Genomic DNA, 20510 nt, shown 5'->3' on the forward strand with positions numbered 1-20510 from the left:
GACAGAGCAGCAGGCGGAGCATTCATCAGCAGCTCATGTGAAGGTTAGAGGTCACCGCACTGTGAGCAACCAGCAGGTGCTAAGTTGTGCTAGCTTACGAAGCTGCAGCCACAGACTGAATGTGTCACGTTCAGCTCCAAATAAAACTTTTCTGTCTACAACCTTCATTTACACGAGTGCTGTGTTTAACCTCGGCTTTGATTGCTGTTGATTTCAGACCAGGACCAGTGGAGCATCAGCACCGACCTCGGTGAACACTGCTTAATGTAAATCATCGCTCCCTGGAACATGTTAGCTAGCGGGTTGTAGGGCAACGCTACAAGAGCGTCTCCCAGCATGGGCCCGAAAAAAGTTCTGTCAGCTGAGGAAGGCGACGACAGTAAGAAGTCGCTGGAGTTTATGACAGAGGAGATTTCTACTGTCAAACTGCAGCAGAACGCCATCCTGGACCTGGTCGAGGAAGTTAAGGCTCTCCGCATCCAGAACGCCGAGAAGGATCGGCGGCTGGCGTACCTGGAGAACAGAGCGGCGGATTTGGAGCAGTACACCCGGATGAACGATGTCATCATCACGGGGCTTTGCATCAAACCCCGGTCATACGCCCGGGCGGTCGCCGCTGACAATGTAGGAGGAGCAGGAGAGGAAGATGTCAACTCCACGGAGCATCAAGTGGTTACCTTTCTACGGTCCAAAGGAAGTGGATTACAACAACATTGAGGCGTGCCACCCTCTACCCAGTGACAAGTGACAAACCAGCCGTCATTGTGAGATTTGCTGACCGACAAATTTCTAAACTGTACAGTTTGAGTTTACGTCCTAAAATAACCGGGCCTAGCAGGATTACACCACGTTGTGTCACCTTACGCGACAATATTTTCACTAACAATATGGAAAACAACATCGTGAGCAGATTATTAATTAATGGCATCAGTGATCACCTACAGTTTTTGCAGTTTATGACAGTAATTATAGAGAAATCAGCATGAAGAACACCTGAGACACAGACGTGTGAGGACAGAAGACACTATGAGTGCACTTAAGAACGATCTGTTAAATCAGCACTGGGACAATGTGTACAAAGAAGCTGATATTGAAATTGCATATGACATATTTTTAACAATATTCATGGAGTTGTACGATAAAAACTGTCCAACAATAAAATCCAACAGGAAGCACAAACATTCAGACAGAGCATGGATCACTAAGGGTTTACAAAACGCATGTAAAAAGAAAAACACACTCTGTTCCTGAACAAAAGATGCTGAAAATAAATATAGAAAATACAAAAATAAGTTGACCAATATTATACGTGTGTGTAGAAAGGAGCATTATAGTAAAACATTGATCAACAATACTTTATCGACAATGGAAAACACTGCTGATGTGGTCAACAGCTGTAATCATTATTTTGTAAATATTGGACCAAACCTGGCAGAACAAAGTCCTGAGTCACTGCCATCAGTGGACTGTAGTGAAAGCCTGATCGATAGGACCCCTCACTCAATCACTCCACATTATTGTTCCCTGATTGCACCGTGTTTGCATTACTGTGCAGAGGTTTACTTGTTCGCTATCATCAGTCTTTATATTACAAAAAAGGGCCGTAAGGATAATCCATAAAACTGCTCACAGAGATCATACAAATCCACTATTCTTAAAATCAACAATTCTAACATTCACAGATCTGGTTCATTTTTTCACTGCACACATTATGTATAAAGCAATAAACGACCTGCTTCCTGACAATATTCTAAAACTGTTTTCTAAAAGGGAACGGGGACACAATTTGAGGGGGAATTAAATTTAACATCCTCGTATCCGTACAACTTTAAAAAGTTTCTGCATCTCTGTGTGTGGAGTGAAGCTGTGCAACAGACTAAGTAAAGATATGAAGCAAAGTCCGAGCACGGCGCAGTTTAAACAGCGGTTTAAGGATGTGGTTTTTGCAGCGTACAGGGAGGAGGCAGAGATCTGATCGGCTGTTCTTGTCCAATATTTTCATGTGTGTGCGGGTGCACGGGTATGTTGGTGTGGGTGTATATATCTGTAGGTTGTGTATCCTTTGAGGTTACTGGGGTTATTGAAAATGTGTATATGTGTGTATGTGTATATACGTATGTATGGATAGATAGAAAGACAGATATACATATAATTAATACATTTAAAAAAAATACACATAACATATAATGTGATTGTAAGGAGGTATTTCTGCAGTCTGTTGATTACTAGATAGTGGACAGGGGGTGGGATTAAATAAGCTCGTGCTTCTTCCTGCTGCTTTTTGAACATGAAAGTTATTCGTAGTTGTTTTTGCTCGTTTTCCTTTTGTTTTGCTTTGTTTGTTTGTCTCTTTTTAATTCTATGTTGTTGTACTTTTTCAACATGTTCAAAATAAAGATTCAATCAATCAACCCGATGTTCACACTGTGTAGCCAAACATACTCAGACATGCAGATTGGAGGAGCTGAGGATCGAACCAACAGCCATTTGTAGATGACGTTCTCTTCGTCCTGTCATATTATTGGTCAGATGATGTAACTGAAATGCTCCACCAACAGGAGAGCTCCAGTTCAGGCTACAGTAGGGTGACCGTATTTGGATTTCCAAAAAAGAGGACACTTGGCCCAGTCATGAAGAACTTTAATAATACTGTTTACTTAAAGAAAGTTTTAACATATTTAAACGATGCCTTCTCTGTGCGGTTAATGAATGTTGAAACAAAAATGTCATATAGGCTTTTACAAGTCAACAAGGGCAAAAAAAACCAACTTGAAAACCTCTGGAATTAAATAATGGTACAGAAATAAGCCCTCATCTGTATAAGAACAGTTACCAGTGCCGGGACGGTACGAGGGAAATTCCTCAGTTCGTCTGAAAGCTGCAGTTGTGCTTCGGCATCTTTAAGAGATCACCAGGCTGCTGCGCGCTGTCTGTGAGCGCAGAACAACAACTCACAAAGCCGCAGCTCGGGGATGACGTCCATCTCATAAATCCCCCAGGACGCCCCGGACAGAACGTGAAAAGTGGACATGTCCGGGGAAAAGAGGACGGTCGGTCACCCTAGGCTACAGTTAGCTGAGGTCAAGCTAGCAGACAGCTAGCAGCTGTGTTACTCAGAGAGGCCACACGTTAGCATTATTAGAGGCCACGCCCCTAATAATGCTAACATTAAGCCTTCATTTAAACAGGTGAGCTCACCTGAGTCTCAGTCTGACAGTCTGGGCAGAAACTTGCACTCGGGGAGGTGATTTTGTGGGGCTCCTCCTGGTCTTTAGCCTCCACTAGCTAACCCGTTGTTAGGTTGTCTTGCTGTTGCCTCTTCAGTTCACAGGTGTAAACAGTTCACGACGGTTTCCATAATTTTACTGTTAACTAGCAACTTTATTCACACGTAGGCTCCAGGACCACAGCAGATCCAACTCTCCAGCAGACTCAGCCAAAATAATCTTTATAATTATAAAATTCCTGCACGTAGAAGCATTCAAGGGGACCTTTTTCCCTTTCTTTGCTCCGTTGTCACCACCTCCTAAGCCATTTATCTCCTCGTTAATGTGCTGTACGGGAGTGGACGCTCCCTAACTCGATTGGAAACAAAACTGCAGCATAAGACAGAGATCCTAACTCGTTTATGGCCTCACTGATGTGTGCATAAAGGCAGACGCTTCCTGAGATATCACTGCACTCTTAGATACTCCTAAACTCAGTTTGGCGCAGCTGCAGGGACGAGCGCCGTACAGACCGCCCCTAACTCGGTTAGCGCCGCTGTAACCCAATAACACGCGATGAGGAGGTGGACCGCGTGTACCGTGAGCACCTTCCAACCGGGTTAAGTGTGTGAACAGGGAAATATCATGTATGACTCAGAGCCGTGTGGAACACATGTGCAAATCAGACGTGAGAGCTGGGGCGAGGAAGATGAGGAGCTGAAGCCTGCAGACTCATCAGGACTTCAGTTAGGACAGATTCATGAAAACAATCTTGTCTGACTTATTCAGTGTCCACAACAGTTTGTGCGAAACATGAAGTGTGGAAGCGCTAAAAGCTGCAGTTCCTCTGACGTCCAGCAGGGCTCCGGCACAGTTCCAGACTCCACGATCACACAAACTGACGCCGTCGCGTCTCACTCGTGATCCCTCTGTTCTGGAGAAAACTTGGGACAGCAGTGCCACGGTTCACATCCATGCATCTGGTCTCAGATGCAGCTCCCCGCCAACCGTCTCCAGCTCTACTGGGAGGACCCCGAGGTGTTCCCAGGTGAGTGTGGGAACGCAGATCATCATGCTCGCCATCGCTTTCTTTCCCATAACAGAGCAGGAAAGTATCCTCCTCACTTTCACAGCCTCACACTCGGAGGCGCTAATTGTGGCTCCAGTCGGAGGTCACGGGTGGATTTTTACTCATTTCAGGGAGAACGTGGAGGCTCACATAGACTGAGCACCACGAAGTCTGTGCTCCCACCATCACCTCACATTGTTCATCACTCTGCCCCCTCCTCGTCCCTGACTCTGTGACCTGATGTCTCTATCACACCTCCTCCTCCTCCTCAGTCCTGGCAGGCCTGCTGGAGGATTAGGACAGTGTTGTACAGATGTTTCCTCGTCCTCTTCATCATGTGTTGGAGCCCTAACGACTTGTGTGTGCAGCCTTACAGAGGTGCAATACATATTCTCTAATATTATTCCTCCTCCTCTTCCTCGAGTGCTGATGAAGCTGCTGTGCGATTAAAATGTTCCACAGATGTTGCCTCCATCTCTAACACCACCCCTCCTCCTCTGTGAAAATGTGTGAAAATCGAGCAGCCATTCGTTTCCTCTGTCTTGTCTTTTAGTCATGGAGTACAAATGTTGCCTCCTCCTCCTCCTCCTCTTCCTCCTCTTCGCTATGTTAAAGTGCTGATGAGGCTGTTGTGCAATTAAGAGGAGCTCCACAGATGTTCCCCCTGTGATTGATTGCTTCATTTATTGTCTGAGGGCAGAATGTAATAAACTCATTAGCACACTCCCAGAGTGTGTGTGTGTGTGTGTGTGTGTGTGTGTGTGTGTGTGTGTGTGTGTGTGTGTGTGTGTGTGTGTGTGTGTGGTCCTATATGACCTACGGTGTCCGGCTTCATCTCTCACCGTCTCTGTCAGCTGATTAATGGCGGTTTTCTTCTCTCCGGGGCGACTCGCTGCGTCTTCCTGTTTTCTTTGACTGAACTCAGCTGGTCGTCGCGTCACAGCCAAAGTTTTTATGAGTCTGAGGTCCATCAGGGCTTCAACAATGTAGGAAGTTAGATTCAAACGAAGTCCCCCGACCGTTAATGTGGAGCAGATTCAGTCCACAGGAGAAGGATCACGTGGATGCAGCTGAGCAATGATGAGTAATGTATGTAACTGCGTCTGCCTCACGGGTTTGGGCTGAATTTAGAAAAGAGAGTTAAAACTGAGAGTCACACAAACAACCATGTAAACAATCAGAAAATAACACATAAAAGGTTCAAGACCACCAATAAAGTTTTCAACAGATCATAAAAATGACAGAACATCTAAAAAGATCACAAAAGTTACAAAATGACATTAAAACTACCTGGTTAGAGGTTGTTTGGTTTTTTGGGTTGTGGCTGTAGAGCAGATCATCTACTGACTGGGACGTTGGTGGTTCATCCCCGTCTGCTCCAGTCTGTATGGCAAAGTTGCTCCTGGTGGGTTCACAGGAGTCCAACTGTTCGATTGAACAAAAAAGTGAATGTGATGTTGTGTAAAGTGCTCAGGTAGGAAGACGCTGTGATTTAGAGAAAAGCAAAGAGTCTCTGGATAGAAATCGCTTTTGATGCATGTAGAACAACTTTAACTCTGTGCCCTCATTTCTGTCCAGTTTCAGGTCAGAATGAAAAAACTGGGTGTGTGTCAAACATCAGACCCAGAGCCTGTTCTAATCACGTCACGCCATGCCTTCATTGGTACATCCCGACGTGCCCAAAGGTTTGGTGTTCCCCAACCAGCTCAGAGTTTCAGACTCTACAAACTGCTTAGTTAGGCTTGGTTGTGAGGACTGCTGGTTAGGTGTTGGCTGCCAGCTCAGTGCATCCTCATTGCAGACTCTCAGCAACATGCACATGAGCTGCAGGCACAACTGCACAGTCGGTGTAGAGGAATGCAAACCCGTACCTGCTGTTATTCGTCACTTTTTGTCCGAGGACGAGCACCTCCTTACCTGCCAGCACTCCTGTTCCTCCAGTTTCCTCAGCCACTTTAACACCATCTGTCTTCACCGCTCAAACTTTTTGTGCATCCATAAATTTTGTGTTTGTCTGATGTTGCCCAAGTTGCACGAAACAGAAACCTACACACAGTCCATACACTACATAATCTGAACCCATCTGTCAGCACAACCTGGCGAGTCGGCTAAAAGGAGGTGCTGCTCGCGTTGCTGCTTCTGCTGGGTTTGAATCTGGAAATCGTTTTATTCCTAAATCTATGGCTGGAATGTTTGAGTTGAAGTGCTGGCAGCTGCAGAGGGTGCAGTCGTAGTTCAGAAATCCCACAGTACGAAGTAAACTGGGGAAGCCTGAGCGTCTTGGTTGGTTTCTTTTCGAGGGGACGCAGTGAAGCTTCTCCTTCCTGCCAGCTGGCTGCCTGATTTTTGGACGTCTGCTTTGTTTGCTGCCCAGATTATTTTTTGCTCTCTGCAGTTCTATCAATAGACGTCACGTGACGGGTCTGTGCGGCTCACGTGGGGATGCTGGAGAGGAACCGAGATGCTGCAGCGGTCCCGTAGAGCCGGCCCGGCCCGTGTGTTTATGCTCTGCATTCAAAGTGGCGCCCCGAGCTGCAGGCGGCTGGAGCGCTAATATATTTAGCAATGACCCAGTTCTACAGGGTGCTGGCAGGGGCGAGCGCTGGTTCCTGCTGGACCAGGGAACAGATCAGTGTAATCAGACGGAGCTTCTGTTTCCTCTGCGGTCTGACGCCTAAACGGATCCCAATCATCACGATTTAAGGAGTCTGCAGATTTATCGTCCCGCGGGACTGTCAGACGGATGACGGACAGTCTTGAAATGGAAGCAGCAGAAGCGGAGACGCGTCTGGTTTTATTCCACACATTCTTCTTCCTGTCAGAGTCTGACACGTCACGTCGGAGGAGACGGCTGTCATGTGTCGGCTGTCTGCTCCGTGCAGGTTTCAGTAATCTGGAGTTTAAAGGAAGAGTCTGACGTTTGGGGCAGAGACTCGTATTCTGTTTGTTCTCGTGCTGGGACCAGCAGCTTCCTGGGCCGGTATTCACAAAGCCTCCCAGCATTAAAAGCAGCTTCTAGCCATGAGATTAGAGGCAAAATCTCAAAATTCTGAAGTTCTGTACGAATTCTCTCTGGGCTGTGGATGAATGGTTTCTTTACTTTCTCAGGTGCTCCACTGCACTCTAAACAGCCACAGGTAGGAACCCGCAGGACCCTTTACAGCTACAGTTACATGATGAGCAAAGATCACATGTAATCCCAAAGCAGCTTGATCCTTAAAGAGCTCCTGAGGTGAAAATCGCTGAGGTGCGAGGAGGAAGACTTTCTATAGTTCTAAGGTTTTCTCAAGGAGAAGAGAGGATGGCACAAAGCTGTAGAGTTACCTGAGCTTGTAGAGCTGAAACTTTCCCTCCAAACCAAGAAACCGATAACACAGAGTTTACGGAGTCGGACAAAGCTTTCATGATGCTCTAAAGCAGGGGGCGGGGCAACTTCAGGCCTCGAGGGCCGGTGTCCTGCAGGTTTTAGATCTCACCCTGGGTCAACTCACCTGAATCACATGATTAGTTCGTTACCAGGCCTCTGGAGAACTACAGGCATGCTGAGGAGGTCATTTAGCATTCGAATCAGCTGTGTTGGATCAAGGACACATCTAAAGCCTGCAGCACACCGGCCCTCCTCTAAGGTGTGGAAAGTGCGACAGACCACAAACTGAGACCGTTCACCCTCACTTTAAAATCTGCACCTTTGAAATGTGTTGGTTGCAGCAGTGCTCCTTCACTACAGCTCCATGAGTTAATCGAACAATCAGTATGACTGTACAGCTCGTTGAAGCCTGAACATGCCCCCGGTGCTGATCCAGGGTTCGTCCATCAGCAGCCTCCTTGGTTTTGATCTCTTTGGAACATGCACACGGAAAACTGTGATTCCAAACTTAAAGGCTTCATCAAGCTGACCCGAGAACTTGTTTTGTTCCTAAAAGTCGCCGTGAACAGTTCGTGTGACTCTGCTGTCAGAAACTCTCCACCAACCCACTAATCCACTTCTGCAGCTCGTCCTCGGGACGAAGTGTGGCCAAAGTAAAAGCCGGCGACCCATTTAAACATCAGCAAACTCAGTTTTAGCCTGGTCTGCTGTGACGAGCGGCCGGACACGTTTACGTCGGTTGGCCTTTTCTGCCCAACAGCCACGGCTCACAACCTCGATTCAGGTCCCTGCTGATTCCCACATAATAGTCTTCTGGAGTCGGCGAGCTGCTCCGGGGGGACCGGGCCGATATCCGCCCCATTTACACCACCAGCTGAAATCCCAAAGAAGAGCGAGGAGGTTATTTTGGTCCTCCGGCTTCACAGAGGCCGAGCTGCCGGCCTGCTTTGAATTTCACAGATTAAATGTCTGTTTTTACAACGTCTCAGAGTGATTCTCCGCAGACCGCCATCCTGAGCCCATCGCCGCCATCGGGCCGCTCACATCGTGCCCCTGGTACTAAACATGTTATTCTAGGTCTGAGTGATGCTGCACTGCAGTCCTGTTCTACCTGCAGGTGTGTTTGAATCCACCACACCGGGCTGCTGGTGCAGTGACCTCACAGCAGCCGTGTTATTGGTCACATGATGTCGTTAACGCGGTCCAGAGGCGTTTCCAAACTGCATGTTTGTGGCTGCAGGTGAACAGCATCATCGCTTTCTGTGTATAAATGTAGAATTAGTCTAAAATCAGCACCTCTGAATGAACGTGATCCCTGCTCTCACCTTTCAGGAGCCCCCTGCCTCAGGCGTGACCTCAGGCGTGACCTCAGGCGTGACCTCAGGCGTGACCTCAGACGGGAACGCCGGGTTCCTGTTTCCAGCGGAGGTTTCAGGACCCGCCCCCTCTGTGCTAACAGTTGTTTTCAGAGCCTTCTCCTCATAGTTTTGAGCTCCAACATCCTGAAGCTGAAGCCATCGTCTGTGAGAGGAGGATCTGTGTGACCGCAGCCTCGCCACACGTGTGAATGAGACCGCTGTGGGCGTGGCCTCTCTGGAGCCTGTCACACGCGCACAGTTCAGCGGTGTGTGTGTCTGTGTGTGTGTCTGTGTGTGTGTCTGTGTGTGTGTGTGTGTCTGTATCTCTGTGTGTGTGTGTGTGTGTCTGTATCTGTGTGTGTGTGTGTGTGTGTGTCTGTATCTGTGTGTGTGTCTGTATCTCTGTGTGTGTGTGTGTGTGTGTGTCTGTATCTGTGTGTGTGTGTCTGTGTGTGTCTGTGTCTGTGTGTGTGTGTGTCTGTGTCTCTGTGTGTGTGTGTGTGTGTTTCTTTTCTCTGATTTTGTCTTCTTTGTCATTTTGTTCACTTTTTTTGTTATTTTGTGTCTTTTGGAGGTTTTTGGTCAGTTTTGGTGAATTTGTGTGATTTTTATTTGTCTTTATATTTTGTGTCTTTTTTTAGGTTTTTGTATGTTCATATTCATATTTGTTTAGTAATTTTAGTGGTTTTGTTTCTCTCTGTGTTAAATTTATTGTCATTTTTAGTTTTTTCATTTTGTGTCAGTTTTAGAAATTTTGTGTTCATTTTTTGTTTCTTTCTCTTTTCTTTGCACTTGCTCTGTTTTGGGTGATTGTGTGTCTCTGCTTCTTTGGGGAAATTTGACCTTTTTGTTATTTTAAGGCCATTTTGTTTCTCATTTTTGTGACTTTATGTTTTTCTTGCACATATTTTATTATTTGGTGTTTATTTGATGGTTATTTTGTTTCTGTTTGTGCCCCCCCCCACCGACTCTGAAGCAGACTACCTGACGTGTGAGTCCAGCCTGTCTTCTATCATATTATATCACGCTTGTGCTGCAAACACAAACGAGGCCGAGTCGGTGTGAGCTCCTGTTCACGGTGTTCTTTCAGAAAAGATGCAGGCTGAAAAAAACGGGGTCAGACTATTAGAAGCCTGCGGATCCCGCGGGACTCCCTCCATCCTGCAGGCTTCCCTCCATACATGTTTAATGAGCAGCTCGCCTCAAATCGCGCCTGCTCTTGTTTCTTCAGGCAATTACTGCAGCTCAGGGTTTTATTTCCAGGGTTTTTTTCTTGTCTCGTTTCACTGATTGTCTGGTTTCAGGTTTTTTAGTGTTAAACACAGGTGAGCTTCTCTTTGTGTTGTAACACAAAGAACACATTTGTCTTTTTTAGATATTTAAATTAACGTGAGAGGACTTGAATATTTGGAGCCTTTAAAACTGATCCTGTTTTTTTTCATATTGGACTCCTTTTATTGTTTTCTTATAGAAGAAGGAACATATTGGATTTAACATGAAATCCTGATGAAACATCTCCTCTTTTTCCTGAGCAGGTTTGCAGGTGTTTGGAGCTTCTCCGTGAGGAGGAGTTAAAATATCGCTGAGTGGAAGTGGAGGACCTTTGCTCCATGTTCTGTGAGGATCTGCCCGGTCCTCGCTTCCCTCCCCATCACATCCATATTAATGCAGAAACACGGCGCACATGCGCATCCCCGCGGCAGCCCGCAGCACGCGTACTGCAGCTTCATTAAACCTTAAAGAATTAGAAAGAATTACAAGTAACGCGTTACTGTAATCCGATTACTTTTTTCAAGTAACGAGTAAAGTAAGGGATTACTATTGCAAAAAGGTAATTAGATTACCGTTACTTTCCCGTAGGAACGCTGCGTTACTGCGTTACTAAAACCGTGATTTTTTGCGAGAATGTCTCATGACAGTGACGTAAGCGAGTGCGACGTTCGTGACAACAGCTGTGTGCAGATCAACAATGGATCATATATCGAGTGCGGGAGAGAGTATGAGCGTGCAGCGTTTAAAGCGTGGAAGTACTGACCTTACTTTGAGTTTGATTCCATAAAAAGTGACAAAAACATTAGTGTCCGCTGTGCGTGGGAAGAAAACTTCTTTTTACAGCGAAAAAACCCCTAAACTTCCAAACAAGCACCGAGTAGCTACGACGTAATGGGAAACTCACAGAGAAACTCGCGGATTCTTCCACTGACCGCGGCACACCTGCACCAGGGTAACCCTCCGCCTACTGTAGTCCTGCTTTACAGGTGAAAATAGAGCAACAGGACCGCTGAGTCTTTGACTTTATTTATTTTCTGCTGTGTTTTACTTGCATCTATTTGAAAGACTGAGTGTAAACACAAAAAATATTTTATTTTATGTGCTGGAATGTGCAGAAAATAGGTTTAAATGTTAAACTAATTTCTTCCAGTCAGAGAATGTTGCAGATAATTAAATTTTTGCTTGATGCATAAAGTTAAAAGATTAAAACTAATAAAACAAGTTTTAAAAAGAGACTTTTCCATTTGATTACATTTTGTATGATGGATTATGCAGAAAAAGTAGAATTGGGCTGAAAGATCTATCGCTTTATCACCTCTTCAGGTTGTAAATCATGTTTTTAAAAAGTAACTAAGTAACTAAGTAATTAATTACTTTTGAAAATAAGTAATCAGTAAAGTAATGGGATTACTTTTTGGGGGAAGTAATCAGTAATTAGTAACTGATTACTTTTTTCAAGTAACTTGACCAACACTGTTCATGACTGCAGGTCCCGACACGTCATTGAAATTAAACCCTGACATCAGTGTGGTATCGGCCGTTTTGTCCCAACAGCCTCTGTTACTCCACATATTTGGTTTCATCCTGATCTCAGTTTGTGATGTTGGGATTTCTGGTTTTTAGTGTTCGTGAGTGGACGCTGGGTCAGTGAAGTGGCTGGAAAACCTGAAACTGGTTTCCAGACTGTGGGCGGTGCGGTGGTGCAGCGGTTAGCGCTGTCGCCGTGCAAAAGACCTGCCCAGGTGTGCCAATGACCTACCGCCTCTGCTGTGGTCAGTTTAGTAATGAGTGATGCATTTGTGGGTTGCAGCCATGAAGAACTTGTCAAACAGCTTATTCTGATACTGAGTCTGGTTTGGTGTCGTGTGCTGGGCTGGGTGATCGATCGGGAGCTTCTTCTGCACATTAGAGGAGCTGCAGCTTTTGGTTCCTATAAACTGGATTCATCTTTCAGATTTCTCCATCTGTTCATTTAAACCTAATTATTTTTATTTTTACCTTTTTCCACCATTTGCAAATGTCAGAGTCTATACTTGGTTCAAATCTAAGAAAAACTTTTTTGTGTAATTTTGCCTCCAAGATAAAAATCTAAATTTTGAAGCTTATTATTATTGTAGTCTTTAATATTTCTTTACTATGCTGGAGTAAAGTAACAGACATCTGAAGAAAGTTAATTCTATTGTTGAATTTGACTTTTTGCGCACTCATAAACAAGAACATTTTCATGTATAACATCCCATATTCATACGTACATTCAAAAACGTTAATATTTCTATTTTTACATTTTAATGGAGCTCGTGTCTCCTTTCATTTGAACAACAAACCACAGTTTTGTTTAAATGCATCACGTAGCAGCTGGTAAAATTAGGCAGAATTGGCCCAAAACTGCTGCTGAAAGGGTCCAAATCCTGCAGACACACGAGGGGAAAGAGTGGTGGGAGACATGACCTACATTATTGCACCTGTATGTAATGAACCTGCCTTTGAAATGGTTTCTTCAAAGATGTGGATCATGTCTGCGACAATTTAATTGCTAACTTACACATGTGGCAACAATCCTGGCTTTTATACAGAAATATAACCAGAATACAACCACGTGAAAGACGTCACAAGCTCATCAGCTCAGACTCAGACTGATTGCAACATGTTGGCAATCTGTTTGGAAATTAGTCGGCAATTGTTTGCAATCTAAAAGTCACTGCCAGCAGTCAGAGTTCACTGATTGTTTGGAGACAGGTTGCCTCCCACCAGACGGCCTGTGCAATCGCCTTTCAATCGAACGTGGTCGCCTATTGGTTACGTTTATTGCTCAACTTTTGGATGACCAGTTGGTCACTGCAACTGCTTCCAATCAGCAAATAAATTCAGTCCATCCACCGGGCAACTATTGATATTTCCCAGATGGAAAAAGGTTGCTCATGTTGTCATTCATCAGCAAGAATATTTTAGAGTTCTGTCATTGAAACATCAGAAGATCTGAAGGTCTTATGCTGAATGCTGCTTAAAAAACAGTTAAACAAAAGGAAATTAATGAGAATATTTCTTTCATTTGTCCGCCTGACGCATGAAAACCAGATTTATTTCATCCTGTGATGTTCATCAGATATTTTAAAGACTTAACGGTCCATATAAAATCAAATCCAGGTCGGTTTGAGGGTTTTGGCAGCATGAATTATCCAAATGACGTCTTCAGCAGGATACGCAGTCAACCTTCTTCCTCCTCCCCCCTTCCTCTTCCTCCTGAACCTCTTTGTCTCAGTCAATATAAACTGAGAGCTGAGACATGTGGCAGCTCAGGGACTTTCCTTCATTAATAATGAAAACACTCCAAACCCAGCTCCATCATCTCAAACTCAGCAAACCAGATTAAAACCACAGCACACAATCATTTTCAAACAGTTGTCATTTTATTTAATACTCTTCATCATTTTAGCAATCTTTTATTTATTTATTCATCTTTTAATATCTCAGTAGGCCTATAATCTGTAAAGTCTGGGATAGATTATCTATAATAGAGTTTTTATTTTCTTAAAATCCTTTTTCATATACATTTTCTCTTCTTAGATAATTTTCGTAAGATTTTTTTTTTAACTCTTTTTGCAACATCCCCATAAACAAACAAAGAGACAAACAAACAAACAAACAAACAGAAGTACACATCTTTTCATCAGAAGGCAGTGGAAACATTGTCGGTGCCTCGGCAAAGAAATAAACTCCCTCCTCAAATTCATTTACTGTATTTATGTAGTTCATGATGCTACTATACTGTTGGGACTCTGCTTTTAATCTAACATACAGACCTAAAATATATCACCGCTAAGGTCGTCTAGTATGGATCACTGGTATGAAAAGGGGGGATGTGCTTAATGGCAACAGTCATATCACTCTTCAGCCACGGTTTGATTTTTTTAATCATCATTTTTTCGTGATTTCTTTTTTTTTTTTCAGCTACACTGGCCATGAAGTCGCGTCTTCGTATTGCTCTCAGCTTCTCCTCGCAGTAACCGTTTAGCTCTCAAAGTCATTCATTTCTAACACGTGGTTGTGCTGATATGAAAGATGGCAGATGTCACCCACCAACAGGAACTAAAGTTAATTTCAATGTGTTGCTACTTTCACATCCAAAACAAGTTTCCATCAGTCGGAGTCCTTGGTCTCGTGGGATTTCAGGAAATGAGCACGTCGTAACAACTTTCTCGAGCTATAAACCAGAAAGGTTTTGGCTACAGTGATTTAAGACATTCATCATCATCTCTGTGAGGAAATGTTCTACCTGAAGGGTAATTCATGAAGGAGAAGCTAAAGCTAAACAGTGTTTGGTTTAGCTGCAAATACAAACTGTTAGCTAACCTGATGTAATATGTTTTAGTTACTAACCCATGGCAATCCAATTTACTTGCTAACACAAATACGATCTGCTTTAGCCTCCAACCTGCTAACAACTCTAATCTCTTTAAATGTCATGTCTTAGCTGAACTACTGCCATACTGCTAAGTTATTACACGTTGATTCACTTTGGGCATAGCCTGCTTCACTGAGTCATGCTAGATTTGGAGGTGTGGACACAATATGGTTACAGCTAGCTTATATTCTCAAACAGAATTTTGTAGTTTTTAATTAAACGGTAGCTCTCTGATCATCGCAGGAAGCACAGTTGATATAAATAAATAAAGTCTGTCTCCAAATCCAACCTGGGAAAACAAATGTAAGACATAAGCTATGCATGTCTCTTACATATGACGTACATTTCTGCTGTTATAATATAATTACTTAGTTTAACTGGGCATATCCTAATCATGTAATTCTACTAACTGTTGACTGCGGTAAAGTACCTTTACATGATTACAAACAAGTTAGCAAACATTAGCGAGAATAAAGCCAGTTTAATCTAGTGGGGCCAAAACAGTGAGTTAGATTCAGTTTAGGAAATTTCTTTAGTTGTGGGAATCCAAATAGTCCCTTCAAGCTAGCTTACCGCTGGCTAATGTTAGCTAAAGCTAGCTTGTTAGCTAACCAACATAGTAAAGTACTCTAGCGGTCACATCAAAACTCGTAGGGTTGATCTGGATTACAAAGTTTGTTAGCTTATCATGTGTTCATTATTTTATACGTTTACGTTACGAAAACTTTAAACAGAGGTGCCAAGTTACAGCTAGCTGGCTAACATTAGCTTGCTTCTTGACTATTGTTTTCTGACCATGGACAGATTTTAAGTGGTTGCACAATAAATTCCAGCATATAAATAAACAAATGCTTAAATAATGGCAATTAATCTTTTATTTATTTTTTAAAAAGCTAAAATTAAAACATCTAGTATGTTGCATAGTAACCACCTGGCACTATGTGCTGGTGCCCAGGAGGGCTTATTACTTTGAATTTAAGCTTTTTGAGTGCTTTATGCACTTGTAAATAAAAGAGTTTAAAATTAATGCTGTCCATAATATTAATAATGCAATGCTTGGTTAAAAGTCAGCTGTATGTCCTTATTATTCACAATATATAGTCACCTGTCATCAGCTGTTGCTTAAATGTAACTGTGCCATTTTCACTTTTTGTTGTTCTTTGTTGTGATCGTTTCTTAAGGGCTTTTAATTTGAAACTCTTACAGGAAGTGTTGAGTTTATATTACCAACAAAAAGCAGTAACAAAATGAACAATTCTAATAATACAGAAATGAAACATCGAGATAATACAAGTGTCCTTCCAACAGAAGCAAAAACTAACTTGAACCTGACAACGTCTTATAAAACATTTAATGTTTTTGTGCCCATTTCCTGAAATGTTTTGAGAGTCTCTGAACTGATATCATGCACGTTAACAACAGTATAAACTGTTCTTTAAGGGCAAGCAGGCTTGATACTCCACCACATCTCTGCACCTCAGAGTTTGGTCAAGAAAAACAAGCCTACGGTCACACCAGAAACGTGGCATGGCAGCAACCCGGCCAGCTCCACAACCAAGTACAACACTATGAATGTAAGAATACTGTTGATTGAGAGCCATGCTGTAGGGGTCAAAGGTCAGTAGTGTCAGAGCAGTTTTTCTGCCTGTAAAATGTGTAATTTTGGTAAGCTGTCTTTGCTGCCAGTTATTACGACTGCATTTAGCGCTGGTGTGACCGTGGCCTGAAAACAACAAACAGCCAATACGAGTACAAATATTACACGAAGCATTCAGTCCATCAAATATACCACAGAGTCTACTTGGCATAATAAAAAAAGAAAAAGAAAAAGGAGAATCTGTCCGTGGTGAAAATGAGGCGTCAGGTCTGAATCGGCTCGAGGCCTTGGCTCGTCTTATTGATTTTGTGGCCTCGCGTTACACATGAATATGTACCATGGGCTACATGGGGACTCTAATATATAGCCTGATACAGTGTCAGCGCCCTGCAGTCACACAGCGCTGTCTAGGCCGAGCCTACTAAACATCAATAATTCATGGTTGACTTTAATACTGTGTAATTCCACGGTTGTAAGCGGACGGGAATCCATCACATTTTCATCATTGTCATCGTTTCAAAGGCGTGTTGAATATTTCATGTTATCGGCCTCTGGGTCGCGTCTGCGTGTGATTGGATGAACGCTCCGGGAGGACGGCGGCCTGCAGATGTCCCAGGAAGGCGACCTGGGCCGCCGTACGGTGACCTAGCAGTAAAAATCCATTCGGGGAGTATTTTCTTGTGATGAATTCAAACTTTGAAGTATTTTGGAAGAGCAGCTATCACTCTTGTCCTATTTTCTTTTTTCAGTTGGATTTTTCCTTTTTTTCTTTTTTTTACTTCTTTTCGCTTTGTGTTTCCATGTTTTTCCTCATTTCTGTTAAAACGCCAGCCAAGTCAGTATGGTGGGCAGTGTGGTTAGGACCAAGGCGAGGCCCCTGGCGTTGGCAGATCTGGGGGCTCCGTTGCCGCCGCCACAGAGTTCAAACAAACTCCCGCGGAAATTCAGGTTTCGGGACTCCTTTTTCAGTTTATCCCAGAGGTCCGTCGCTCCCTCCTGGCAGTCCGCCAGCGCCGTCGTGGCACAGGAGTGGAAGTTATCCCAGTAACTGGCAGGAGAAAACACAGCAAGCATTAACGCCACAAGCTTTTGACTGCAGTGGGAGGCTGGTTTTTAAACTGACTGCATCAGCTACACTGAGGAGCAGAGCCAAGAGTGGAAACCATCCCAGAATCTGGCAGCACTGAACACACAGAGAGGAAAAAGCTTATGAAGATCCAGCCGGTGAACTTCATCTAGTTTTTATATTCCAGTAAAACAAAGCTGAAGCTCGAGAGCTGCAGCCTGCGCCCATTACAGCGCCGCCGTCTCCATCATTACCCAGCAAAACACTTCAATATTGAAGGCAAAACACTGGCTGCCTTTAGCGGCTTCCACACAGGAGCACGCCTACAATAGAAGCTGCTACGCAATCAGCACTTTACTGATTCTAATGTTTTTACTCCACATACAACTAAAGCTTTGTTTCTTCCAACTGGTCGCAATTTCTTTTTTGTTTTTAATGTTCCCAAATCTGCAGCCGCATATTTTTATTCTCCACAAATCCATAATTATCTGTTTGAAAGAGGCGTGGCCACAGCGACGTGGGTGGAAACTGCCTGCACACCGCGTCCTCACAGAGTCAGCTGTTCATGCCTCCTGCAAACTAAATTCAAATTCAGGAACTACATGTTTGCTTAAAGTGTTAAAGTCCTGCTTTAGTTTGTAGGTTTTCTGCTCCTGCTGTACAAACACGTGTTCCACTTTTATCTGATTTGAATTCATGTGGCACTTTGCAAATGAATGTTTGTATAGAAAACATGCGTGTTTATAGACGATGTTCTATAGGAACGCTCCACTACACGTGATGCTGTTAGACTGGGCACCTCCTCGTCCACCTGTAGCAACGATACTGAGTAATACTGATAATGATGCAGTAAACATTGAGACACGTTCAGCATCGAAAGCTGAAAAAGTCGTTTTTATTGTTGGTTGTTGGTTAGTTCAGTTTTTTAAGTATTTCATGAAAGTGTTGAGCCAGAGTGAAAAAGACTGTATCTGTTTCTGGATTCAGTCCAAAGAAATCTTTTTAAGATTATAAAGATTTGCATCTCATCCTGAAACCTTATCATGTAAGTTTAGAAGCTGTTTTTAAATGATAAGAATTTATGATCACACATGTTGTGATCCAGCTGAAGGCCCCACTGTGGGAATCTACAGGCATTTATTTCATGTTATGAGTGTAGAACTTTTACAGTCTAACACTTGGAGACTACAGTCATGCATTAAAGGTTCACAGAATAAAATGTGTGGAGGGCGTCGCAGGTAATGACTCGTCAGCTGTCTCCTTCCTTTACTACAGCCCCTCCTCTGCTCGTCTTCCCCTCTTCACTCTCTTGGTTTGATAAAATATTAATACTCGTGTTTTTCCCTCCTATGCTCACTTGGCCTGATTTCTCCTCCTCTTCCTCTCTGCTTGTTTTCTTCTTTATTTCTTTGTCCTTCTCTCTCATCTGTCCCATCAGTTTTTTTCCATCCCCCTCCAAGTTAATGTGGCGACGCGTGCTTCAGCACACACACACACACACACACACACACACACACACACACACACACAGCATATCTAATCCAATCTTCCAATCTGCTATTATTGATGTTGACCTCTTGAACTGAGCCGTGTCGATGCTACATCTCTGAGCAATTAACGCCCTGTGTGTGTGTGTGTGTGTGTGTGTGTGTGTGTGTGTGTGTGTGTGTGTGTGTGTGTGTGTGTGTGTGAGGAGGCGTATTAACGCGCACCTCCTGCCACGCCTCAACACCGCTGTGATGGAGCTGTCACTGAATTAAAAAGTCATGTGTGTGCGGGGAGGGGTGGGGGCTCCTTGCTGCAGCGTGCCATCTGGTGCCCACCCGGTTTGGGTGGTGGGATGGATGGTGGATTAAAGGGAAGATGGTGGGTGGTGGGGGTCATCTGGGCTGCACATATGCGCACTCCCCCACTGACTACACCCGTTTCCCCCTCAGGGTTAGCGGTTAAATCACTCTTACTGGTTTCTGTGAGATCAGAGTGGCAGACTCTTCACGGCGTCACAGATGGGGCTCGGCATTAGAGACAGACCAGTTCACACGGCCCCGTAAAACCAAACCACTGCAGCTAAGCTCCAGTTTGTCAGGATGAGAGCAGATCTCTGTCCTCTGACTCATTACTGTCACATGTAGTTTTGAAAAGGACGGAAACTATAAAATCAATAACTGCAGCGAGGATCGCTCAAACAGCATTTCCTGTGTTATGTGAATGCAGTGTTTTCTCTGCGAGTCTGATCGCAGACTATGAAACGACCTCTCGTCTCATTATGACCTCTTATGGACTCATTGCTGTTTATAGACACTGATTTGACTTTTATATCAGCTTAATATTTTTCACTTTATTGATTAACGGGGTTAAATAATTTGGACCAGAGAGGTTTGTTAGACGTGGATTGATGTCCTTTAGTAGCCTAGCTTAGCACTATAATTATTGTTGCTATGTGATTGCACATTATTGGACTTTAAATGACATATTTGAACATATTTAATTAAACAAACTAGTTTATTGGAACAAAGATCCAGAGGGAAAAAACAAATACCTTCAACAGTTGTAAGAAAACTGCTTAGAATTTTTTACTTTTTCAAATAAATTGCATCAATGCTATAAGCCCCGCCCCCACTGATGCGATGGTGTGTTTGTGTGTGTTTGTGTGTGTTTGTGTGTGTTTGTGGTAAACGTACGTGCAGATCTGGTGCAGGTTCTGCCTGTCGTCCAGGTCCTGGGGATAGTTGGCCATGTTGTCTCCCAGCTGAATGAGGCAGTCTGAGAAACCCTTGAACACCGAGTCACATTGATGATGCTCTAAAGCGGGCGGGGCAACTTCAGGCCTCGGGGCCGTGTCCTGCAGGTTTTAGATCTCACCCTGGGTCAACTCACCTGAATCACTGATTAGTTCGTTACCAGTCTCTGGAGAACTACAGGCATGCTGAGGAGGTCATTAGCATTCGAATCAGCTGTGTTGGATCAGGACACATCTAAAGCCTGCAGCACACCGGCCCTCCTCTAAGGTGTGGAAAGTGCGACCGACCACAAACTGAGACCGTTCACCCTCACTTTAAAATCTGCACCTTTGAATGTGTTGTTGCAGCAGTGCTCCTTCACTACAGCTCCATGAGTTAATCGAACAATCAGTATGACTGTACAGCCGTGGCTACATGCCCCGGTGCTGATCC

General features: G+C 43.9%; 1 protein-coding gene across 1 annotated transcript; it reads right to left on the reverse strand.

Annotated features, from left to right (window-relative positions):
• Window positions 1–13872: 13872 nt before the first annotated feature.
• On the reverse strand, window positions 13873–20127 carry nrn1a (neuritin 1a). The gene is made up of 2 exons (XM_040039490.1): window positions 20019–20127; window positions 13873–17319 (listed from the first exon to the last, which is right to left on the reverse strand). Exons 1-2 carry the CDS (start codon window positions 20072–20074, stop codon window positions 17091–17093), a joined length of 285 nt encoding a protein of 94 aa, XP_039895424.1. The 5' UTR covers window positions 20075–20127; the 3' UTR covers window positions 13873–17090.
• Between the last annotated feature and the right edge of the window lie 383 nt (window positions 20128–20510).

The sequence above is a fragment of the Simochromis diagramma genome, unplaced genomic scaffold (genome assembly GCF_900408965.1).
Source record: "Simochromis diagramma unplaced genomic scaffold, fSimDia1.1 OVJJ01000567.1, whole genome shotgun sequence".
NCBI classification, from domain to species: domain Eukaryota; kingdom Metazoa; phylum Chordata; class Actinopteri; order Cichliformes; family Cichlidae; genus Simochromis; species Simochromis diagramma.